Source organism: Hippopotamus amphibius, chromosome 10 (assembly GCF_030028045.1).
Source record: "Hippopotamus amphibius kiboko isolate mHipAmp2 chromosome 10, mHipAmp2.hap2, whole genome shotgun sequence".
NCBI lineage: Eukaryota > Metazoa > Chordata > Mammalia > Artiodactyla > Hippopotamidae > Hippopotamus > Hippopotamus amphibius.
In genome coordinates this window covers 71,954,466-71,975,979 of record NC_080195.1, presented here as the reverse complement: position 1 = coordinate 71,975,979, position 21,514 = coordinate 71,954,466, and the positions used below count along the sequence as shown (strand labels likewise).

Genomic DNA, 21,514 nt, shown 5'->3' with positions numbered 1-21,514 from the left:
AAGAAGAAATAAAATGGTCGCTCTTTGCAGATGACATGATATTATACATAGAAAACCCAAAAGAAGCTACTAGAAAACTGCTAGCACTAATTGATGAATTTAGTAAAGTAGCAGGATATAATATTAATGCACAGAAATCTCTTGCATTCCTATACACTAACAATGAAAAAGCAGAAAGAGAAATTAAGGAAACTCTCCCATTTGCCATTGCAACAAAAAGAATAAAATACCTAGGAATAAACCTGCCTAAAGAGACAAAAGACCTGCATGTAGAAAAGTATAAGACACTGATGAAAGAAATCAAAGATGATATAAACAGATGGAGGGACATACCATGTTCTTGGATTGGAAGAATCAACATTGTGAAAATGACTATACTACGCAAAGCAATTTAGAGATTCAATGCAATCCCTATCAAATTACCAATGGCATTTTTCACAGAACTAGAACAAGAAATCTTACAATTTGTATGGAAATGCAAAAGACCCCAAATAGCCAAAGCAATCTTGAGAAGGAAAGACAGAGCTGGAGGAATCAGACTCCCTGACTTTAAACGATATTACAAGGCTACAGTGATCAAGACAGTACCATACTGGCACAAAAAGAGAAATATAGATCAAGAGAGAGCCCAGAGGTAAATCCATGCACATATGGGCACCTTATCTTTAACAAAGGAGGGAAGAATACACAATGAAAAAAAGACAGCCTCTTCAATAAGTGGTGCTGGGAACATTGGACAGCAACATTTAAAAGAATGATATTAGAACACTTCCTAACACCATACACAAAAATAAACTCAAAATGGATTAAAGACCTCAATGTAAGGCCAGACACTATAAAACTCCTAGAGGAAAACATAGGCAGAACACTATGACATACATCAGAGTAAGATCCTTTTTGACCCACCTCCTAGAATAATGGAAATAAAATCAAGAATAACAAATGAGACCTCATGAAACTTAAAAGCTTTTGCACAGCGAAAGAAACCATAAACAAGACTAGAAGGCAACCCTCAGAATGGGAGAAAATACTTGCCAATGAAGCAATGGACAAGGGATTAATCTCCAAAATATACAAGCAGCTCATGCAGCTGAATACCAAAAAAGCAAATAACCCAATCCAAAAATGGGCGGAAGACCTAAATAGACATTTCTCCAAAGAAGACATACAGATGGCCAACAAACACATGAAAAGATGCTCAACATCACTAATCATTAGAGAAATGCAAGTCAAAGCCACAATGAGGTATCACCTCACACCAGTCACTATGTCCAACATCAAAAAATCTAGAAACAATAAATGTTGGAGAGGGTGTGGAGAAAAGGGAACTCTCCTGCACTGTTGTTGGGAATGTAAGCTGATACAGCCACTATGGAAAACAGTTTGGAGGTTCCTTAAAAAACTACAAATAGAACTACCATATGATCTAGTAATCCCACTCCTGGGCATATACCCAGAGAAAACCATAATCCAAAAAGAAACATACCATAATATTCATTGCAGCACTATTTACAGTAGCTGGGACGTGGAAGCAACCTAAATACCCATCAACAGATGAATGGATAAAGAAGATGTGGCATATATATACAATGGAATATTACTCAGCCATCAAAAGGAATGAGATGGAGCTATATGTAATGAGGTGGATAGACCTAGAGTCTGTCATACAGAGTGAAGTAAGCCAGAAAGAGAAAAACAAATATTGCATGTTAACTCATATATACAGAATCAAAAAAAAAAATGGTGCTGATGAACCCAGTGACAGGGCAAGAATAAGGATGCAGATTCAGAGAATGGACTGGAGGACACGGGGTTGAGGGGGCGGTGGCGAAGGGGAAGCTGAGACGAAGCGAGAGAGTAGCATAGACATATATACACTACCAACCGTAAAATAGATAGCTAGTGGGAAATTGTTGTATAACAAAGGTAGATCAACTCTATGATAGGTGATGCCTTAGAGGGTGAGGACAGGGAGAGCGGGAGGGAGTGGTGGAAGGGAGGAGATATGGGGATATATGTATAAATACAGCTGATTCACTTTGATGTACCTCAAAAGGTGGTACAAGAGTGTAAAGCAATTCTATTCCAATAAAGAGCTTAAAAAAAATCAAGATATTAGAAATCACTCAAAATGGAGTTTCTGCACCTACTCTATCCCTTACCTAAACTGCACCAAACAGATATTCTAAACATTTCCACTCTCTGGTTTACACTGTCCTCCTTATTTTGTGCAGCTAGAGAGAGACTTTAACAGAACATCTTTTGCAAAGGATGAAGTGCTGTGCAGCTTTTATAACTTTTTCTTGGGAAACATCACTGACAGTGATGATAACCAACTGAAATCCCATTGCCTCAAGTCTAAAAGGTTATGGGAGATATATTTGTTAGAAAAATTAATTGTCTGGATCAACTTTTGGACCACCATTCTCAAAGAAAATTCATGCAGAAGTTATTCCTTGTGCAGTAATAATATAACTATTCTTTGCTTGAGAAGGTACCTTCTAAGCCAGCGTCATTGAGGGTAACAGCTCAAAACTGCATCATGATATTTCCCTCTGTTTTTCAATATAAGGAAATGTGTTCACTGAATATACAGTAAGTGTTTCTATTAGTCAGGATTGTCCAGAGTAACAGAGCCAATACAATGGAGATACAGACACACACACACACACACACACACACACACACACATATACACACCCACATACAGAGACATATAGATCAATCTATCTACATCTACATCTACACCTACATCTACATCTACAATTTCTCATACATGTCTAAATCCATAATTCCCAGTAGAATAGCTTAGGTTGTCATAAAGGAAATCAAGGGCGCTATCAGGGGAATTTTAGCTCATCATGCCGTCCTCTTCTAGCAAAAGTACACAAAGTGTATATAAACAACACTTTGCTGAACTTGGAAAATGAAGCTTCCAAATTACAACAGTGTGTAAAGAATTGTCACCTGTGTCGTCTGTTAGTGCAGTGCTTCTGCATTGTTTTCTGCTTCACAAAGCCGAACACTGAAAGGACCTCAAGAATTTCTTAACAGATATAGGTATGAGCGAATGACTTTGATAATATTTATTTTTTAATAGAAATTTAAAATGATGTTGATTTATAATAATTTTGATTTGGTTTACAAGATGCCTGAATAGCCAGTTGAAAATTGGAAGTATATAGTGACTAAGCTGTTTATTATTTTATTTTATCTATTACTAATATGGATAAGCAAAGTGGCTCCAAGACTATATTTTACTCTTTAATGATATTTAATTATCTGGTTAGTATAATTATAAGGCCCCACAGGATAGGATTTGGTAAGCTAGGATGTTAAACAAATTAAAATTTTTTTTTAAATAACTCTCAAGGATTATTTTTTATGTTTTTTTTGACATACAATAAACTGCATATATTTAAAGTGTACAAGTTTTTTTTTCTTGTTAGTAATGTATATATGGCAATCCAAATCTCCAATTCATCCCCCCCCCAAACAAATTGAAATTTGATTTAAGTATTTAGGTAATAATGTTTTCTGTGTAAGAAATCTTTCTGATAATTGTGTTCAAAATATTTATTCCATTTAATTAACCACACTGTCAGATTAAACTTTTAAGTTAAATCACTTAAATGATAACCTCTCTGTCCTTTCACCCACTTCTTAATAACTTCATTGAGTATATATATGCACATATACATCTGCAAAAATGCTGAAAATGTCCCTCCAGACTCTTTTGACCTTTATGACTTAATAAGTACCCGTACATTGAATTCGAGTTTTTGATTATTTACTGATTTTGGATTGCATGGAAGGAAAGCCCATTCCAAATAAATACACATTTAACAGCTGCAATTATTGGCATTGGTTATTTATATTGCCTTTATTCAGTTTCAGTCTTTGGCTCATTTTTATTGTGGAGATGCAAATGCTGTGAAGGAAAACCTGAAGTATTTCTAGAGAAGGTCAACTCTCATCTCAGTAATAAGAAAGGTAAAGCATCTTTTAAATATGAAAAGAACTTGGAGGCAATGCTAGTATATTTATGAACATACAAATTTCTCAAGTAAATCTAAAACTAAAGACTCTATTTCATACACAAATTCCACAGGAATAAAAACTTGGAATTTTGAAGAAAGAACAGAGAAAGTTTTCCCACTGTTGACAATTTTTAATGAAAAGCAGGGTTAATATTAACATTTATCTGCCAAATTCTGAGACTTTCCCCTTATTTCATCTTCAGCCTTTCTGTGATACTTCCTCTCTCTCTTCATTTCCTTGTCTTTCCCACAATTGTCCATCTATGTTCCTTAGTTTCTTTCTGCTTTTTGTTGCTTCTTGTTTTCTTTTCACCCACCTAGATTTCCCATTCCACTTCTCTAACCACTTTCATCTCAATGCTCTCTTCTGAAAATTTTCATGGCATAGTTCTACAAGAAAAAAAATTCGCATCTGTCTTTGGGTGGTAAACAAATGTCAACTGTTATCCATATCTTAAATACTTTATTTCATTCTCACTGCAATGCCACTTGCTTCCCATTCACTTCTCATTATTCTCTGACCTCAACTCTACGACAAAATGGAAACTGCTCTTTCAAGTCACTAAAAGTCTATTAATTCTCACTCACAGCAGTCTCTGTTCATTCCTTATCCTATCAGAGAATTTATTTTGCTTTAGGCTGTGTACTTTCCTTTGTCCTTCTTGAGTATTTGCCTCTCTTTAAGTTCCCAGTGCTCAGCTTTCCAATTCTCTCTCTCTTCTCTGGTCACTCTGTCTAGTAGCCTTTTCTGGTCTTTTGTTTTCTCCTTTTGTTTGAGTCAGAGTTCTTGGTTGCAAGAGGAAATGAGTTAATTGAATGGAAATTGGCTCCCAATACAGAAATGCTAGAGAATTTTAAGAAATCCACCGGAGAAATGGGAAGGTACACAAAGAAAGAAGTCAGACAGCCGACACCCCAAATCACAATCAGCTCTAGTTCAATAAGACCTGTTGTCTTTGCTGCTGAACTTAAATGCCACAGCTCATACTGACAACGCCATTGTTGTGGGCACAGGATTCATTTTCTGGGTTCATGATACTTTTCCCTTGGTTGAGTTGGCACCCAAAATTCTTTTTGTACACATATGATCTTTTTCTGTCTCTCTGTATATTCCAATTCAGTGTAGGTGAGTTTGAGTGGCTAACCCTAGATCAAGCCACCCCCACCCCCATCCTATGTTCAAGGGAGATGACAAAGTAACTTTCTAGAATTTTGGCTTCTAGAGTGGATGACAGTTTTTGTCTGCCACTGAGACTCATGTGGTAAAAAAGAGGATAAATGTTTCCATCTAATAAATGATATACATCCATTTTTAAATCTCTTTAATATAACTTACTCAAGTTTATTTTCATGCCTTCTTTCCTTTTACCTTACTCACATTTTCTAATGGATAGGTCATACATACTATATTTTAGCCACCTCAATGACTCCAAATTCTTTATTTCTATCAATATTTTCTAGAATCATACTGTGAAGTTTATCTCACCTGGAAATTCAGAGGATGCTCCTTGCAAAAACTAGCTACTGCATCTGAGTTTTCAATATCAATTTTTGATGGCCATCTACCCATCACCTAGTTACTCTCTCTCCTTTACAAATCACTCCTTCACATCTCACCTGTCACCAGGTCCCAGTGAAATTGAGCAGGACCATGTGGGGCCATCACAAGTACAAAAGACTTTCACTATTTCCCATTTCCTTGGAGAAAAAAGGCTTTAGCTCCTAGACCTTCCCTGAGTTCCAAAGGTCAGATTCAAACAGTTAATAATTTGGGAAAGGAGGGAATGCAGAAGCAAAGAGGAACAGTCAACAAATGATACTGCAGAGACAAAGCAGTGTCCTGGTTCTCCCTCAAGGAATATACATAACATATCTTTGAGTTTTTCTGCAGGAACTAAGGCCTCTATCCAGGTGGAGGATGGTAACTTCAGGCTAAGCACAAGATTCCTGGAACATCGCTGTTACCTCACCACCAATCAATCAGAAGAGAGTCATACACCCTGCAGCGCTCACCCCAAATTTTGCCTTTAAAAACGCTTCCTCAAAAAACATGGGTGAGTTAGGGTTTTTGAACATAAGCCACTTGTTCTCCTTGCTTGGACCTGAAGTAAACATTTCTCTGTTCCAAACTCCTCAAAACACATTTTGGTTTCTTTGGCCTCACAGTGCATCAGGGACACAAGCTTGAGTTCAGAAATACAAGTGACTCTTCATTCCGATTCATTTTGATCTATATCTTTGTCTTTCTCATCACTCATAATGTCATATCACACATGGACTAAGAACTTCACATACATTTAAATCACCTGGGGAGAATTTATATAAGGCATCTTATTATACTCCATTCATGATCTACTGAATCAATTTCTTCAGTAATACTTCAGAATCTATATTTTGCACAAAACCTCCCCCAGACAATTGTGATGTGTAGTCTCATTTGGAAATCACTGGACAATAGCCACAGCTTCCTGATTAGTATTTAAGACAGAAGTTTCTTCTCCCTGCAGCCTATTATCTACAGCCAAATATTTAATTTCAAAAATAAGTGATGTTGCCTCTCCTTGTCTAATAAGTGTGCATTTCTTGCCAATTGCATGTAGAATAAAGTTCAAGATCTTCACATGGCATTTAATTCATTTTATAAGTGAGACCCTACTATCTTAATTTTGTTGCTATATCCATGTTCTACACACAGAATATCTTAATCTTATTCTATAGTATCCCCTAAATTTGCTCATCTTCAGAATGCCTCTGTCTTCTAAATCTGCTAATTTCTGTAAAAATTTTTAAATAATGTAATTGTATTGTTCTACTGTAACTTTTTCCACAAATAATTTTCTTTCATCATAATAAAATAAAATAAAGAGTATTCAGGCTAGTCTATGGTTTTATTTCAATTACTCTCAACAGACTCACTTTTTAAAATTTATAATGAATGTTCTCTTTCCATGTACCACATTGCATTTCAGAGGCCATCTATTAAGGATATGGGAACAAAAAATACAACAGAGCTGACAGAGTTTGTTCTCACAGGACTTACACATCAACCAGAGTGGCAAATCCCCCGGTTTCTGCTGTTCTTGATGATATACTTCATGACCATCACGGGAAACACTGGTTTGATTGCTCTTATCTGCAATGACCCTCAACTTCACATTCCCATGTACTTTTTTCTTGGGAGTTTGGCCTTTGTGGATACTTGGTTATCATCCACAGTGACCCCCAAGATGCTAATCAACTTCCTAGGGAATAGTAAGATGATCTCTGTCTCTGAATGCATGGTACAGTTTTTTTCCTTTGCAATCAGTGTAACCACAGAATGTTTTTTACTGGCAACAATGGCATATGATCGCTATGTAGCCATTTGCAACCCGTTACTTTACCCAGTGATTATGACCAATAGACTATGCATGCGACTATTAGTCTTGTCATTTGTAGGTGGCCTCCTTCATGCCTTAATTCATACAGGTTTCTTATTCAGATTAACCTTTTGTAATTCTAACATAATACACCACTTTTATTGTGATGTCATGCCACTGATTAAAATTTCTTGTACTGATCCTTCTATTAATGTTCTGATGGTATTTATTTTCTCTGGTTCAATTCAGGTGTTCACCATTCTGACAGTTCTTGTCTCTTATACACTTGTTCTCTTTACAATATTAAAAAAGAAGTCTGTACAAGGCATAAGGAAGGCCTTCTCCACCTGTGGGGCCCACCTCCTATCTGTCTCTTTATACTATGGGCCTCTTCTCTTCATGTATGTGCGCCCTGGATCCGCACAAGGAGATGATCAAGATATGATGGACTCTCTATTTTACACTGTCATAATTCCTTTCTTTTTTTTTTTTTTTTTTTTTTTTCTTTTTTCTATTAATATAATGAAAATTTCCCCTTCACCCCCCGCCCCCTCCCATACCTCGAGTTCTCCAGTCCATTCCCTGTATCTGCTTCCCTTTTCTTGTCACTGAGTTCATCAGTACCATTTTTAGATTCCGTATATGTGAGTTAGCATGCAATATTTGTCTTTCTCTTTCTGACTTACTTCACTCTGTATGACAGATTGTAGTTCTATCCACCTCATTACATATAGCTCCATCTCATCCCTTTTTATAGCTGAGTAATATTCCATTGTATATATATGCCACATCTTTTGTATCCATTCATTTGTTGATGGGCATTTAGGTTGCTTCCATGTCCTGGCTATTGTAAAGAGTGCTGCAATAAACATTATGGTACAAGTTTCTTTTGGGATTATGGTTTTCTTTGGGTATATGCCCAGGAGTGGGATTACTGGATCATATGGTAGTTCTATTTGTAGTTTTTGAAGGAACCTCCAAATTGTTTTCCATAGTGGCTGTACCAACTTACATTCCCACCAACAGTGCAGGAGAGTTCCCTTTTCTCCACACCCTCTCCAACATTTGTTGTTTCCAGACTTTGTGATGATGGCCATTCTGATTGGTGTGAGGTGATACCTCATTGTGGCTTTGACTTGCATTTCTCTGATGATGAGTGATGTTGAGCATCTTTTCATGTGTTTGTTGGCCATCTGTATGTCTTCTTTGGAGAAATGTCTATTTAGGTCTTCTGCCCATTTGTGGATTGGGTTATTTGCTTTTTTGGTATGAAGCTGCATGAGCTGCTTGTATATTTTGGAGGTTAATCCTTTGTCTGTTGTTTCATAGGCAATTATTTTTTCCCATTCTGAAGGTTGCCTTTTAGTCTTGTTTATGGTTTCCTTTGCTGTGCAAAAGCTTTTAAGTTTCATGAGGTCCCATTCGTTTATTCTTGATTTTATTTCCATGATTCTAGGAGGTGGGTCAAAAAGGATGTTGCTTTGATGTATGTCAAAGAGTGTTCTGCCTATGTTTTCCTCTAGGAGTTTTATAGTGTCTGGCCTTATATGTAGGTCTTTAACCCATTTGGAGTTTATTTTTGTGTATGGTGTTAGGAAGTGTTCTAATTTCATTCTTTTACATGTTGCTGTCCAATTTTCCCAGCACCACTTATTGAAGAGGCTGTCTTTTTTCCATTGTATACTCGTGCCTCCTTTGTCAAAGATAAGGTGCCCATATGTGTTTGGGCTTACTTCTGAGTTCTCTATTCTGTTCCATTGATCTTCCTTTCTATTTTTGTGCCAGTACCATACTGTCTTGATCACTATGGCCTTGTAGTATAGTTTGAAGTCAGGAAGCCTGATTCCACCAACTCCATTTTTCCTTCTCAAGATTGCTTTGGCTATTCGGGGTCTTTTGCGTTTCCATACAAATCGTAAGATTTCTTGCTCTAGTTCTGTGAAAAATGCCATTGGCAATCTGATCGGGATTGCATTAAATCTGTAAATTGCTTTGGGTAGTACAGTCATTTTCACGATGTTGATTCTTCCAAACCAGGAACATGGTATATCCCTCCATCTGTTTATGTCATCTTTGATTTCTTTCATCAATGTCTTAAAGTTTTCTGCATACAGATCTTTTGCCTCCTTAGGCAGGTTTATTCCTAGGTATTTTATTCTTTTGGTTGCAATGGTGAATGGGAGAGTTTCCTTAATTTCTCTTTCTGCTCTTCCGTTGTTAGTGTATAGGAATGCAAGAGATTTCTGTGCATTAATTTTGTATCCTGCTACTTTACTAAACTCATCAATGAGTGCTAGCAGTTTTCTGGTAGAGTCTTTAGGGTTTTCTATATATAGTATCATGTCATCTGCAAAGAGTGATAATTTTACTTCTTCTTTTCCAATTTGGATTCCTTTAATTTCTTTTTCTTCTCTGATTGCTGTGGCTAACACTTCCAAAACTATGTTGAATAACAGTGGTGAGAGTGGACACCCTTGTCTTGTTCCTGTTCTAAGAGGGAATTCTTCCAGTTTTTCTCCATTGAGAACAATGTTGGCTTTTGGTTTGTCATATATGGCTTTTATGATGTTGAGGTAATTTCCTTCTATGCCCATTTTCTGGAGAGCTTTTATCATAAATGGATGTTGAACTTTGTCAAAAGCTTTTTCTGCATCTATTGAAATGATCATATGGTTTTTATCCTTCAATTTGTTGATATGATGTATCACGTTGATTGATTTGCGTATATTGAAGAATCCTTGCATCCCAGGGATAAACCCCACTTGATCGTGGTGTATGATTTTTTTAATGTGCTGTTGCAGTCTGTTAGCTAGTATTTTGTTGAGGATTTTTGCATCTATATTCATCAGTGATATTGGTCTGTAGTTTTCTTTTTTTGTGACATCTTTGCCTGGTTTTGGTATCAGGGTGATGGTAGCCTCGTAGAATGAGTTTGGGAGTGCTCCGCCTTCTGCAATATTTTGGAAGAGTTTGAGAAGGATAGGTGTTAACTCTTCTCGAAATGTTTGATAGAATTCGCCTGTGAATCCATCTGGTCCTGGGCTTTTGTGTGTTGGGAGATTTTTAATCACTGCCTCAATTTCTGTACTTGTGATTGGTCTGTTCATGGTTTCTATTTCTTCCTGGTTCAGTCTTGGAAGATTGTATTTTTCTAAGAATGTATCCATTTCTTCCAGGTTATCCAATTGATTGGCATATAGTTGCTTGTAGTAGTCTCTCATGATGTTTTGTATTTCTGAGGTGTCCGTTGTGACTTCTCCTTTTTCATTTCTAATTCTGTTGATTTGCATCTTCTCCCTTTTTTTCTTGATGAGTCTGGCTAATGGTTTATCAATTTTGTTAATCTTCTCAAAGAACCAGCTTTTAGTTTTATTTATTTTTCTTATGGTTTCTTTCCTTTCTTTTTCATTTATTTCTGCTCTGATCTTTACGATTTCTTTCCTTCTGCTCACTTTGGGGTTTCTTTGTTCTTCTTTCTCTAGTTGTTTGAGGTGTAAGGTTAGGTTGTTTATTCGATCATTTTCTTGTTTCTTAAGGTAGGACTGTATTGCTATAAACTTCCCTCTTAGAACTGCTTTTGCTGCGTCCCATAGGTTTTGGGTTGTTGTTTTTTCGTTGTCATTTGTTTCTAGATACTTTTTGATTTCCTCTTTGATTTCTGTAGTGATTCCTTGGTTGTTTAATAGTGAATTGTTTAGCCTCCATGTGTTTGTATTTTTTGCAGTTTTTTTCCTGTAATTGATATCTAGTCTCATGGCGTTGTGGTCTGAGAAGATGCTTGATATGATTTCAATTTTCTTGAATTTGCTGAGGTTTGATTTGTGACCCAAGATGTGATCTATCCTGGAAAATGTTCCGTGTGCACTTGAGAAGAAAGTGTAGTCTGTCGTTTTTGGATGGAATGTCCTATAAATATCAATTAAGTCGAGATGGTCTAATGTGTCATTTAAAGCTTGTGTGTCTTTATTTATTTTCTGTTTGGATGATCTGTCCATTGATGTAAGTGGGGTGTTCAAGTCTCCCACTATTATTGTGTTCCTGTCGATGTCCCCTTTTATAGCTGTTAGCATTTGCCTTATGTATTGAGGTGCTCCTATATTGGGGGCATAGATATTTACCATTGTGATATGTTCTTCTTGGATGGATCCCTTGATCATTATGTAGTGCCCTTCCTTGTCTCTTTTAATAGTCTTTACTTTCAAGTCTAATTTGTCTGATATGAGTATTGCTACTCCAGCTTTCTTTTGACTTCCATTTGCATGGAGTATCTTTTTCCATCCCTTCACTTTCAGTCTATATGTATCCCTTGGTCTGAAGTGGGTTTCTTGTAGGCAGCATATAGAAGGGTCTTGTTTTTGTATCCATTCAGCCAGTCTGTGTCTTTTGGTTGGAGCATTTAATCCATTGACATTTAAAGTGATTATTGACATGTGTGTTCCAATTACTATTTTCTTAATTGTTTTGGGTTTGTATTTGTAGGTGTTTTCCTTTTCTTGTGTTTCCTACTTAGAGAAGTTCCTTTAGCACTTGTTGTAAGGCTGGTTTGGTGGTGCTGAATTCTCTTAACTTTTGCTTGTCTGGAAAGCTTTTGATTTCTCCCTCAAATCTGAATGAGATTCTTGCTGGGTAAAGTATTCTTGGCTGTAGGTTTCTCTCTTTCAGGACTTTCAGTATATCCTGCCATTCCCTTCTGGCCTGCAGAGTTTCTGTAGAAAGGTCAGCTGTTATCCTGATGGGTTTTCCCTTATATGTTGTTTGTTGCTTTTCTCTTGCTGCTTTTAATATTTTTTCTTTGTGTTGAATTGTCGTTAGTTTGATTAATATGTGTCTTGGTGTATTTCTCCTTGGGTTTATTCTGTATGGGACTCTCTGTGCTTCTTGGACTTGGTTAATTATTTCCTTTCCCATGTTGGGGAAGTTTTCCACTAGAACCTCTTCAAATATTTTCACAGACCCTTTCTTGTTTTCTTCTTCTTCTGGGATGCCTATAATTCGAATGTTGGTACGTTTAAGGTTATCACTGAGGTCTCTGAGGCTGTCTTCTAGTCTTTTTATTTTTTTATCTTTTTCCTGCTCTGTGGCATTTATTTCTTCCATTCTATCTTCCAACTCACTTATTCGTTCTTCTGCCTCAGTCATTCTGCTGGTTAGAGCATCTAGAGTATTTTTAATTTCAGTTATTTTGTTATCCATTGCTGTTTGTTTTTCTGAGTTCTTATGAACTGTTTCTTGTACTTTCTCTAATTTGTTATTGAGATTTTGTATCATTTTTACTATCATTACTCTAAATTCTTTTTCAGGCATTTTTCCTATTTCCTCCTCATTTATTTGGTCTTGTGGGTTTTTTTCCTGCTCCTTTGCCTGCATGGTGTTTCTTTGTTTCCTCATGGTTGTCCAAGCTTTTGGGGTTGCTTGTCCTGGTGATAGAGGTGTTTATAGAAGACTGTCCAAGCCTCAGACTAATGTCCAAGTATTGGAGTAGACGAATATTCAGTAGTTCTGTAGTTCAGAAGTCCAACCAGGGTCTCACTAGGCTAAAAGAAGATCATGGCGTCAGAAGAGCTATATTCCTTCCTGGAGTCTCTAGAGCACAGCATAACCTGTTTCCTTGTCTTCCCAGCTTTGAGGTGATCCCACAGTCCTTAACTCATGGCTCCACTCCTCCATCTTGAATAACAAGTTACCTCTCTCTGTGCCTTTCTTCAGTGGTCTTCCTTTGACTCCCATAATTCCTTTCTTAAATCCAATTATCTACAGCCTGAGAAATAAGCAAGTCATAGAAACAGTCACAAAACTGTTAAAGAGAGATGGTTATATCTCATAGTAATATCCGTTCTCTTTTCAATAAAACATTAACAAAATTGTATAGTTTAGATATTGCTATGTGATGATTAATGTTCAAAATGCTTCACATTTATAATTGTCCTATTATTTTAGTTACTTAAGATATTAGTGCCTAATAAATTCCTTAAGATATTTTTATATTGTATTCACAAACATACAAAAATTTTAAACAACTCTTTATAGAATACTAAAATAAAGCAAAAGAAAAATCCAAAACATTTTATATGCTTGTATGTTCTTCAATGTGGCTTTAAAAATGCATTAAATACTAAAATAGTGCAGTTCCTCTGAAGGGTACTTGTTGATGATATCTTTGATACTTATAAGCCATATTGCTAGAGAATCATATCACATTTAAGTCCAAAGTGGAGGCAGGTTGGTATTTGAGTGACCAGATGCAAACCCCAGGAATTCTGGTAGCCATCAAAGGTCTTACATTCCACCTTATTTGGGGCATGGTAAATTTCACTTCTCATGGGAATCAACTCTCATATCACAGAGAGCAATGGGGAAGCAATGAGAAAAAAAATGACAAAGAAGCTAAGATAATGAAGACAGAGTTACACTGTGAGAGATTGTCTTAGCTTAGTGTAGTTCAAAGAAAGGCAAAGAGGCAAGTTGCCTTTCATTGCCTATGATCCCTCCTGCAGTTCTTTCTAACTGTGTCTATATGATGTTGATCAATCTGAAAAGCTTCACTAACTAGAAACCTAATGGATTAGATTGAAGATTTAAGCTGGATAAGGAAGAAGTAGCAGAATAGGAAAAAATGGTCAATATTCCTAGAATTGAAAAAAGTGAAACTGGTTAGAGAAAGAAATAGTAACATTTTAACATTATTGGAATGTGTGGTTGACAATGAAGAGTTTTAGATGCATATCATCAACATTCAAAAAATGTTAAGACATATCACATTGCCCAGTGAGTGGCTGGGAAAGACTTGAAAATGAACAAGCGTTTGGTTGTTTGTGCCGCAAAATCCTTAAATGTTCATTTTCATCACACTCCATACTCCAGGAGTACTGAGTGATTCACCTTCAAAGCCATCCTTCTCTTCCTCTCACCACTGATTCTAGGTACATTCTTGCTGATACCGCTGTGAGCCTCACCTTCATAACCACCTACCTCTGTGATCTGCAAAACTCTAATTATTTATCCCCTCTATTCTTCTGATTCTCTCTTACTTCCCAAACATATCCGCCAGATTTTTCTTTGTAAAAAGAACTGAGATGAAATCATATTGCTCTTCAAGGACTTTTAATGCATTGTCATTATGATCAGGTTTTATTTATGTATGTATATATAATTGTGTGTATATAGGTAAATATATATATACACACATACATATGTATATATGTAGTATACACACTTTGGCATGTATTTACTCATTCATGTATATGTTCAGATTATATGACATATACATCTATATATCTATATTTATAGATCTATCTCTATCTTCCTCACTCTGCATTTGTTCACTCTGGCATAATTTGAGGTCCTTTCAATTATACCATGGTTGAACTCTGAAGTCCCTTTCTTCATATCCCTCCTGTGGACACTGTGTTATATTGAAAATAAGTTACTGAAAGACTCTGGCTATACCTCACTGCTTAGGTATGTCCTTTTGCCTTTCCAGGTCTCTCCACAGAGAATCCACCTCCCCAGCCCCAACGGCTCCTTCATAATTTCAGTGGTGTTCTTTCTTCAAGGTCTATATTATACATTAGAGTGTCAATGATGCATTTCCAGATTATCCTAAAGAAGATGGGAATGTGCACTACCATCCCATAGAAGTACAAATAATACAACTGAAACAATCTTACTTCTGATGATGTATTCATTTCCTTAACTTGGAGACTTAAACAAATTCCTAGTTTCTATCTCTTTATATACATGTATATATATTTTATTCTCACCACTCTACAATACTTTCTACTGTTTAGAAGATTACTGACAAATTTATCTTACATGTGTTCAAAGAAACAACATAATTAGGATTAGGCAAAACCAAACAAATGCCAATTAAAACTAGGACAGTATTTCTCAAAGGCTGACCTGTGGAATAGCTATGACAAAATCTTATTAATATATGTATTAGGTATATGTCAAAACCTCTCTGGTCCAGGCTTTCATTTTTATTCTTCTTGTTCTTATTGTTGCTATTCTTTTAAAATTGTGTTCTCAAACTTAAGTGGGCATCAAGATCACTGGATACTTGTGAAAATATAAATTGATAACTTCATCTTCAGAGTTTCTGATTCAGCAATATTGATGCTGTTGAGTTGGGAGCACACTTAGAAAACTAACATTCTAAAATAATCACTGAAACAAATTTTTGTAATATGTAGATATTTAGAGACCAGACAAATTGAGTTTTTACACAACCTCTGTCCCCTACTTAAACAGTACTATGCAAATATTCTAAAAGTTTCCACCCTCTGTTTTGTCCTTTCCTCTGTATTTTGGGCAGCTGGATGTACTTTTCAAAGGGGGCATCTGTTTCAAAGACTGAAGAACTTCAGACTTTCTTTTTAAGACTTTCTCTTGGAAACTGAGATTGAAAGTAATGGTAGTCAATCAATTCCATTGTCTCATCTGAGTAAGGCGAATGGATGGGACCTCAGTTTTTTTAAAAAAGTGTCAACCTATATCAACTTTTAGACCATTATTCTCAATGAAATTTCATACAGCAGATGTGCCAAATACTGTAATAATGGGATGTTAACTTCTCCTGAGAAGGTAACTTCTAAATGAGGCTTAATTGAGAGAAATAGCTAACTGTAGCATCATGACATTTCCCTCTGGTTTTCAAAATAAGGTAAAAACTCATTAAAGGTACAGTGAGTTTTTATGTTAGCATAGGGTTGTCCAGAGTAACAGAACCAATTATACATACATACATACATGTACATGAGGAGAGATCTATAAAAATAAATTTATATCTATATAATGTTTTTATTATAAGATATCAGCTCACACAAGTATGAAGCTGAGAATCTGCCCTCTGCAAGCAGGAGACCCAGGGAAATAGACATCATAGTTAAAAGGCCTGAGACAGTAGAGACAATAGTATAGATTCCTACCTGAGTCTGAACTCCTGAGAACCAAAATCACTGTGGGCATGAGAAGGGCATGTCTACCAATCAAGCAGAAAGCAAATTCAGCCACCCACTGCCTGTTTCGTTCATTTCAGCCCCTCAGCACATTGGACAATGCCAACCCACACTGAAGAGAGCCATGTCCTTTACTGGGTCTACCAATTCCATACTAACCACTTCTGGAAACATCTTCACAGACACACCCAGAAATACTTTTTCAAGATATCTGGACATTCCATTTCCTAGACAAAGTTGACACATAAAATGAACCATCATAAATCCAATATTGTCAGCTTGGTACCCCTGTATAATTCCTTATCCGTATTTAATCTCCAAATAATGACAATAGCAAGTACATAATTCTATCTAACATGATACAACTATGTAAGAAAATGCATTAAACTTTTCCCCAGAGGAGGAGGTAAAATCTCTGAATGATGTTTACTCTTCTCCTTGATATCTTTTTTTTCCATTTTATTTATTTATTATTTTTTGGGGGGTACACCAAGTTCAATCATCTGTTTTTATACACATATCCCCGTATTCCCTCCCTACCTCGACTCCCCACCACCCTCCCCATCCCAGTCCTCTAAGGCATCATCCATCCTTGAGTTGAACTCCCCTTGTTATACAACAACTTCCCACTGGCTATCTATTTTACAGTTGGTAGTATATATATGTCTATGCTACTCTCTCACTTCGTCTCAGCTTCCCCTTCACCCCCCGCCCCCCCAAACCTTGAGTCCTCCAGTCCATTCTCTGCATCTGCATCCTTGTTCTTGTCTTGTCACTGAGCTCATCAGCACCATTTTTAGATTCCGTATATATGAGTTAGCATAAAATATTTGTTTTTCTGACTTACTTCACTCTGTATGACAGACTCTAGGTCTATCCACCTCATTACATATAGCTCCATTTCATTCCTTTTTATAGCTGAGTAATATCCCATTGTATATATATACCACATCTTCTTTATCCATTCATTTGTTGATGGGCATTTAGGTTGCTTCCATGTCCTGGCTATTGTAAATAGTGCTGCAATAAACATGATGGTACATGTTTCTTTTGGGATTATGGTTTTCTCTGGGTATATGCCCAGTAGTGGGATTACTGGGTCATATGGTAGTTCATTTTTAGTTTTTGAAAGAACCTCCAAACTGTTTTCCATAGTGGCTGTACCAACTTACATTCCCACCAACAGTGCAGGAGAGTTCCCTTTTCTCCACACCCTCTCCAACATTTGTTGTTTCCAGATTTTGTGATGATGGCCATTCTGATTGGTGTGAGGTGATACCTCATTGTGGCTTTGACTAGCATTTTCTCTGATGATGAGTGATGTTGAACATCTTTTCATGTGTTTGTTGGCCATCTGTATGTCTTCTTTGGAGAAATGTCTATTTAGGTCTTCTGCCCATTTGTGGATTGGGTTATTTGCTTTTTTGGTATTAAGCTGCATGAGCTGCTTGTATATTTTGGAGGTTAATCCTTTGTTCGTTGTTTCATAGGCAACTATTTTTTCCCATTCTGAGGGTTGCCTTCTAGTCTTGTTTATGGTTTCTTTTGCTGTGCAAAAGCTTTGAAGTTTCATTGGGTCCCATTTGTTTATTCTTGATTTTATTTCCATTATTCTAGGAGGTGGGTCAAAAAGGATCTTGCTTTGATGGATGTCATAGAGTGTTCTGCCTATGTTTTCCTCTAGGAGTTTTATAGTGTCTGGCCTTACATGTAGGTCTTTCATCCATTTGGAGTTTATTTTTGTGTATGATAGGAAGTGTTCTAATTTCATTCTTTTAAATGTTGCTGTCCAATGTTCCCAGCACCACTTATTGAAGAGGCTGTCTTTTTTCCATTGTATATCCATGCCTCCTTTGTCAAAGATAAGGTGCCCACATGTGTTTGGGCTTACTTCTGAGTTCTCTATTCTGCTCCATTGATCTTCCTTTCTATTTTTGTGCCAGTACCATACTGTCTTGATCACTATGGCCTTGTAGTACAGTTTGAAGTCAGGAAGCCTGATTCCACCAACTGCATTTTTGCTTCTCAAGATTGCTTTGGCTATTCGGGGTCTTTTGCGTTTCCATACAAATCCTAAGATTTCTTGCTCTAGTTCTGGGAAAAATGCCATTGGTAATTTGATGGGGATTGCATTGAATTTGTAAATTGCTTTGGGTAGTACAGTCATTTTCACTATGTTGATTCTTCCAATCCAGGAACATGGAATGTCCCTCCATAAGTTTGTGTCGTATTTGAGTTCTTTCAGCAATGTCTTAAAGTTTTCTGCATACAGATCTTTTGCCTCCTTAGGCAGGTTTATTCCTAGGTATTTTATTCTTTTGGTTGCAATGGTGAATGGGAGAGTTTCCTTCATTTCTCTTTCTGCTCTTCCGTTGTTCATGTATAGGAATGCAAGAGATTTCTGTGCATTAATTTTGTATCCTGCTACTGTACTAAACTCATCAATTAGTGCTAGCAGTTTTCTGGTAGAGTCTTTAGGGTTTTCTATATATAATATCATGTCATCTGCAAAGAGTGACAATTTTACTTCTTCTTTTCCAGTTTGGATTCCTTTTATTCCTCTTTCTTCTCTGATTGCTGTGGCTAAAACTTCCAAAACTATGTTGAATAATAATGGTGAGAGTGGACACCCTTGTCTTGTTCCTGTTCTTAGAGGGAATTCTTTCAGTTTTTCCCCATTGAGAACGATGTTGGCTTTTGATTTGTCATATATGGCTTTCACTATGTTGAGGTAATTTCCTTCTATGCCCATTTTCTGGAGAGCTTTTATCATAAATGGATGTTGAATTTTGTCAAAAGCTTTTTCTGCATCTATTGAGATGATCATATGGTTTTTATCCTTCACTTTGTTGATATGATGTATCACATTGATTGATTTGCGTATATTGAAGAATCCTTGCATCCCAGGGATAAACCCCACTTGATCATGGTGTATGATTTTTTTAATGGGCTGTTGGATTCTGTTAGCTGGAATTTTGCTGAGGAGTTTTACATCTAAATTCATCAGTGATATTGGTCTGTAATTTTCTTTTTTTATGACATCTTTGCCTGGTTTTGGTATCAGGGTGATGGTGGCCTCGTAGAATGAGTTTGGGAGTGTTCCTCCTTCTGCTACATTTTGGAAGAGTTTGAGAAGGATAGGTGTTAGCTCTTCCCTAAATGTTTGATAGAATTCGCCCGTGAATCCATCTGGTCCTGGGCTTTTGTGTGTTGGGAGATTTTTAATCACTGCCTCAATTCCCGTACTTGCGATTGGTCTGTTCATAGTTTCTATTTCTTCCTGGTTCAGTCTTGGAAGATTGTATGTTTCTAAGAATGTATCCATTTCTTCCAGGTTATCCAATTGATTGGCATATAGTTGCTTGTAGTAGTCTCTCATGATGTTTTGTATTTCTGTGGTGTCCGTTGTGACTTCTCCTTTTTCATTTCTAATTCTGTTGATTTGCATCTTCTCCCTTTATTTCCTGATGAGTCTGGCTAATGGTTTATCAATTTTGTTAATCTTCTCAAAGAACCAGCTTTTAGTTTTATTAATTTTTGCTATGGCTTCCTTCCTTTCTTTTTCATTTATTTCTGTTCTGATCTTTATGATTCCTTTCCTTCTGCTCACTTTGGGGTTTCTTTGTTCTTCTTTCTCTAATTGTTTTAGGTGTAAGGTTAGGTTGTTTATTCGATATTTTTCTTGTTTCTTAAGGTAGGACTGTATTGCTATAAACTTCCCTCTTAGAATTGCTTTTGCTGCATCCCATAGGTTTTGGGTTGTTTTGTTTTCATTGTTGTTTGTTTCTAGATATTTTTTGATTTCCTCTTTGATTTCTTTAATGATTTCTTGGATGTTTAATAGTGAATTGTTTAACCTCCATGTGTTTGTATTTTTTGCAGTTTTTTTTCCTGTAATTGATATCTAGTCTCATGGTGTTGTGGTCTGAGAAGAAGCTTGATATGATTTCAATTTTCTTGAATTTGCGGAGGTTTTATTTGTGACCCAAGTTCCTTGATATCTGATAACTTAAATACTATGATATAAATTAACAATTCTAAATTACTATAATATATAGTCAATGCATCTTATGTTATATAGTAATGATATAATGGTGGAAAGAAAACAAATATATCACCTACATAGACACACACACAAACACACACACACACACAATGTATTCTTACCAAAGAGGGAAATACTCATGGCAATTACTGTCCTCACATCTGTAACTGATCATATGGTATTCATAACTAGCTACCTCTACTACACAATCCATATTCACTTTATCGTCAGGAAGCACTGTTACCAGTGTTACCATGCTTTACCTGCTGGGGTGAGACAAAATTCTTTCCCAAAGCATCTGGCCAGTAGAAGTCCTGCCCAATTGGTTTCTTAAAATTTGCCATTAACCTTAATCATCGGGAATGGCACTCATGAGAAAAGTCCCAAATAAGCTCTATTTTAGATAGACTGATCCTTCTCTCCATTGTGTTGTAGTATTCCAACTTCTCCTTGGTACTCAGTATCAATCACCACAGAATACACAGTAAATCCCTTCTTTCCATATGATTCAGAGGGATAAGGAGACCAAAGAGGCCCAGTGGCAGTCTTAACATTCATCTCAATAGAATCTGTGTGTGCTGTGGAAATATTTCACCCTCTGGCTTGAAGACTTCTAGGTATTCAAAGCATAAGATCAAGGGAACATGAAGTAAAAAGTATGCTAGAGTTTTCCCTAGAGGCAATGGTGAGTAGGACTACTCGCCCATTTCCATCTCTTGATTCCTAGACCCATGGAACCTGGCTATATGAGGAAAAGAACCCTAAATTAAATGCTGATTCAGAAAATATAAAGCCTTCTGAAGAACCCTGCCCAAACTCTGCAAGGTATTGCCATCTAGTTCTTCTGTAAATGAGTCTACAAGGAGGTCATTCCCTCATCTTACCAAACAAGTTGCCTCAGAATGGTGGGGAACATGGTAACGCTACTGAATCATAAGATCATAGGCCCACTACTGCACTTCTTTGGCTATAAAGTGAATTCCTTGATCAGTGCAATGCTGTGTGAAATACTGTAACAGTGGATAAGAAATTCAGTTAAGCCCAAGGATGATTGTTTTAGCAAAAGCATTGACTGCAGGAGAGGCAAATCTTAATTGAGGACAAGAATCTATT

At 36.5% G+C, this 21,514-nt stretch overlaps 2 protein-coding genes across 2 annotated transcripts in view; one reads left to right on the top strand and one right to left on the bottom strand.

The window, feature by feature from the left end:
• GABRR3 (gamma-aminobutyric acid type A receptor subunit rho3) overlaps positions 1-21,514 on the bottom strand; it is a 725,962-nt gene that overhangs the window by 170,826 nt on the left and 533,622 nt on the right. The window lies entirely within an intron of this gene.
• LOC130830393 (olfactory receptor 5H2-like) lies at positions 7,028-13,223 on the top strand. Its single transcript, XM_057697599.1, has 2 exons — positions 7,028-7,866; positions 13,124-13,223. Exons 1-2 carry the CDS (start codon positions 7,028-7,030, stop codon positions 13,221-13,223), a joined length of 939 nt encoding a protein of 312 aa, XP_057553582.1.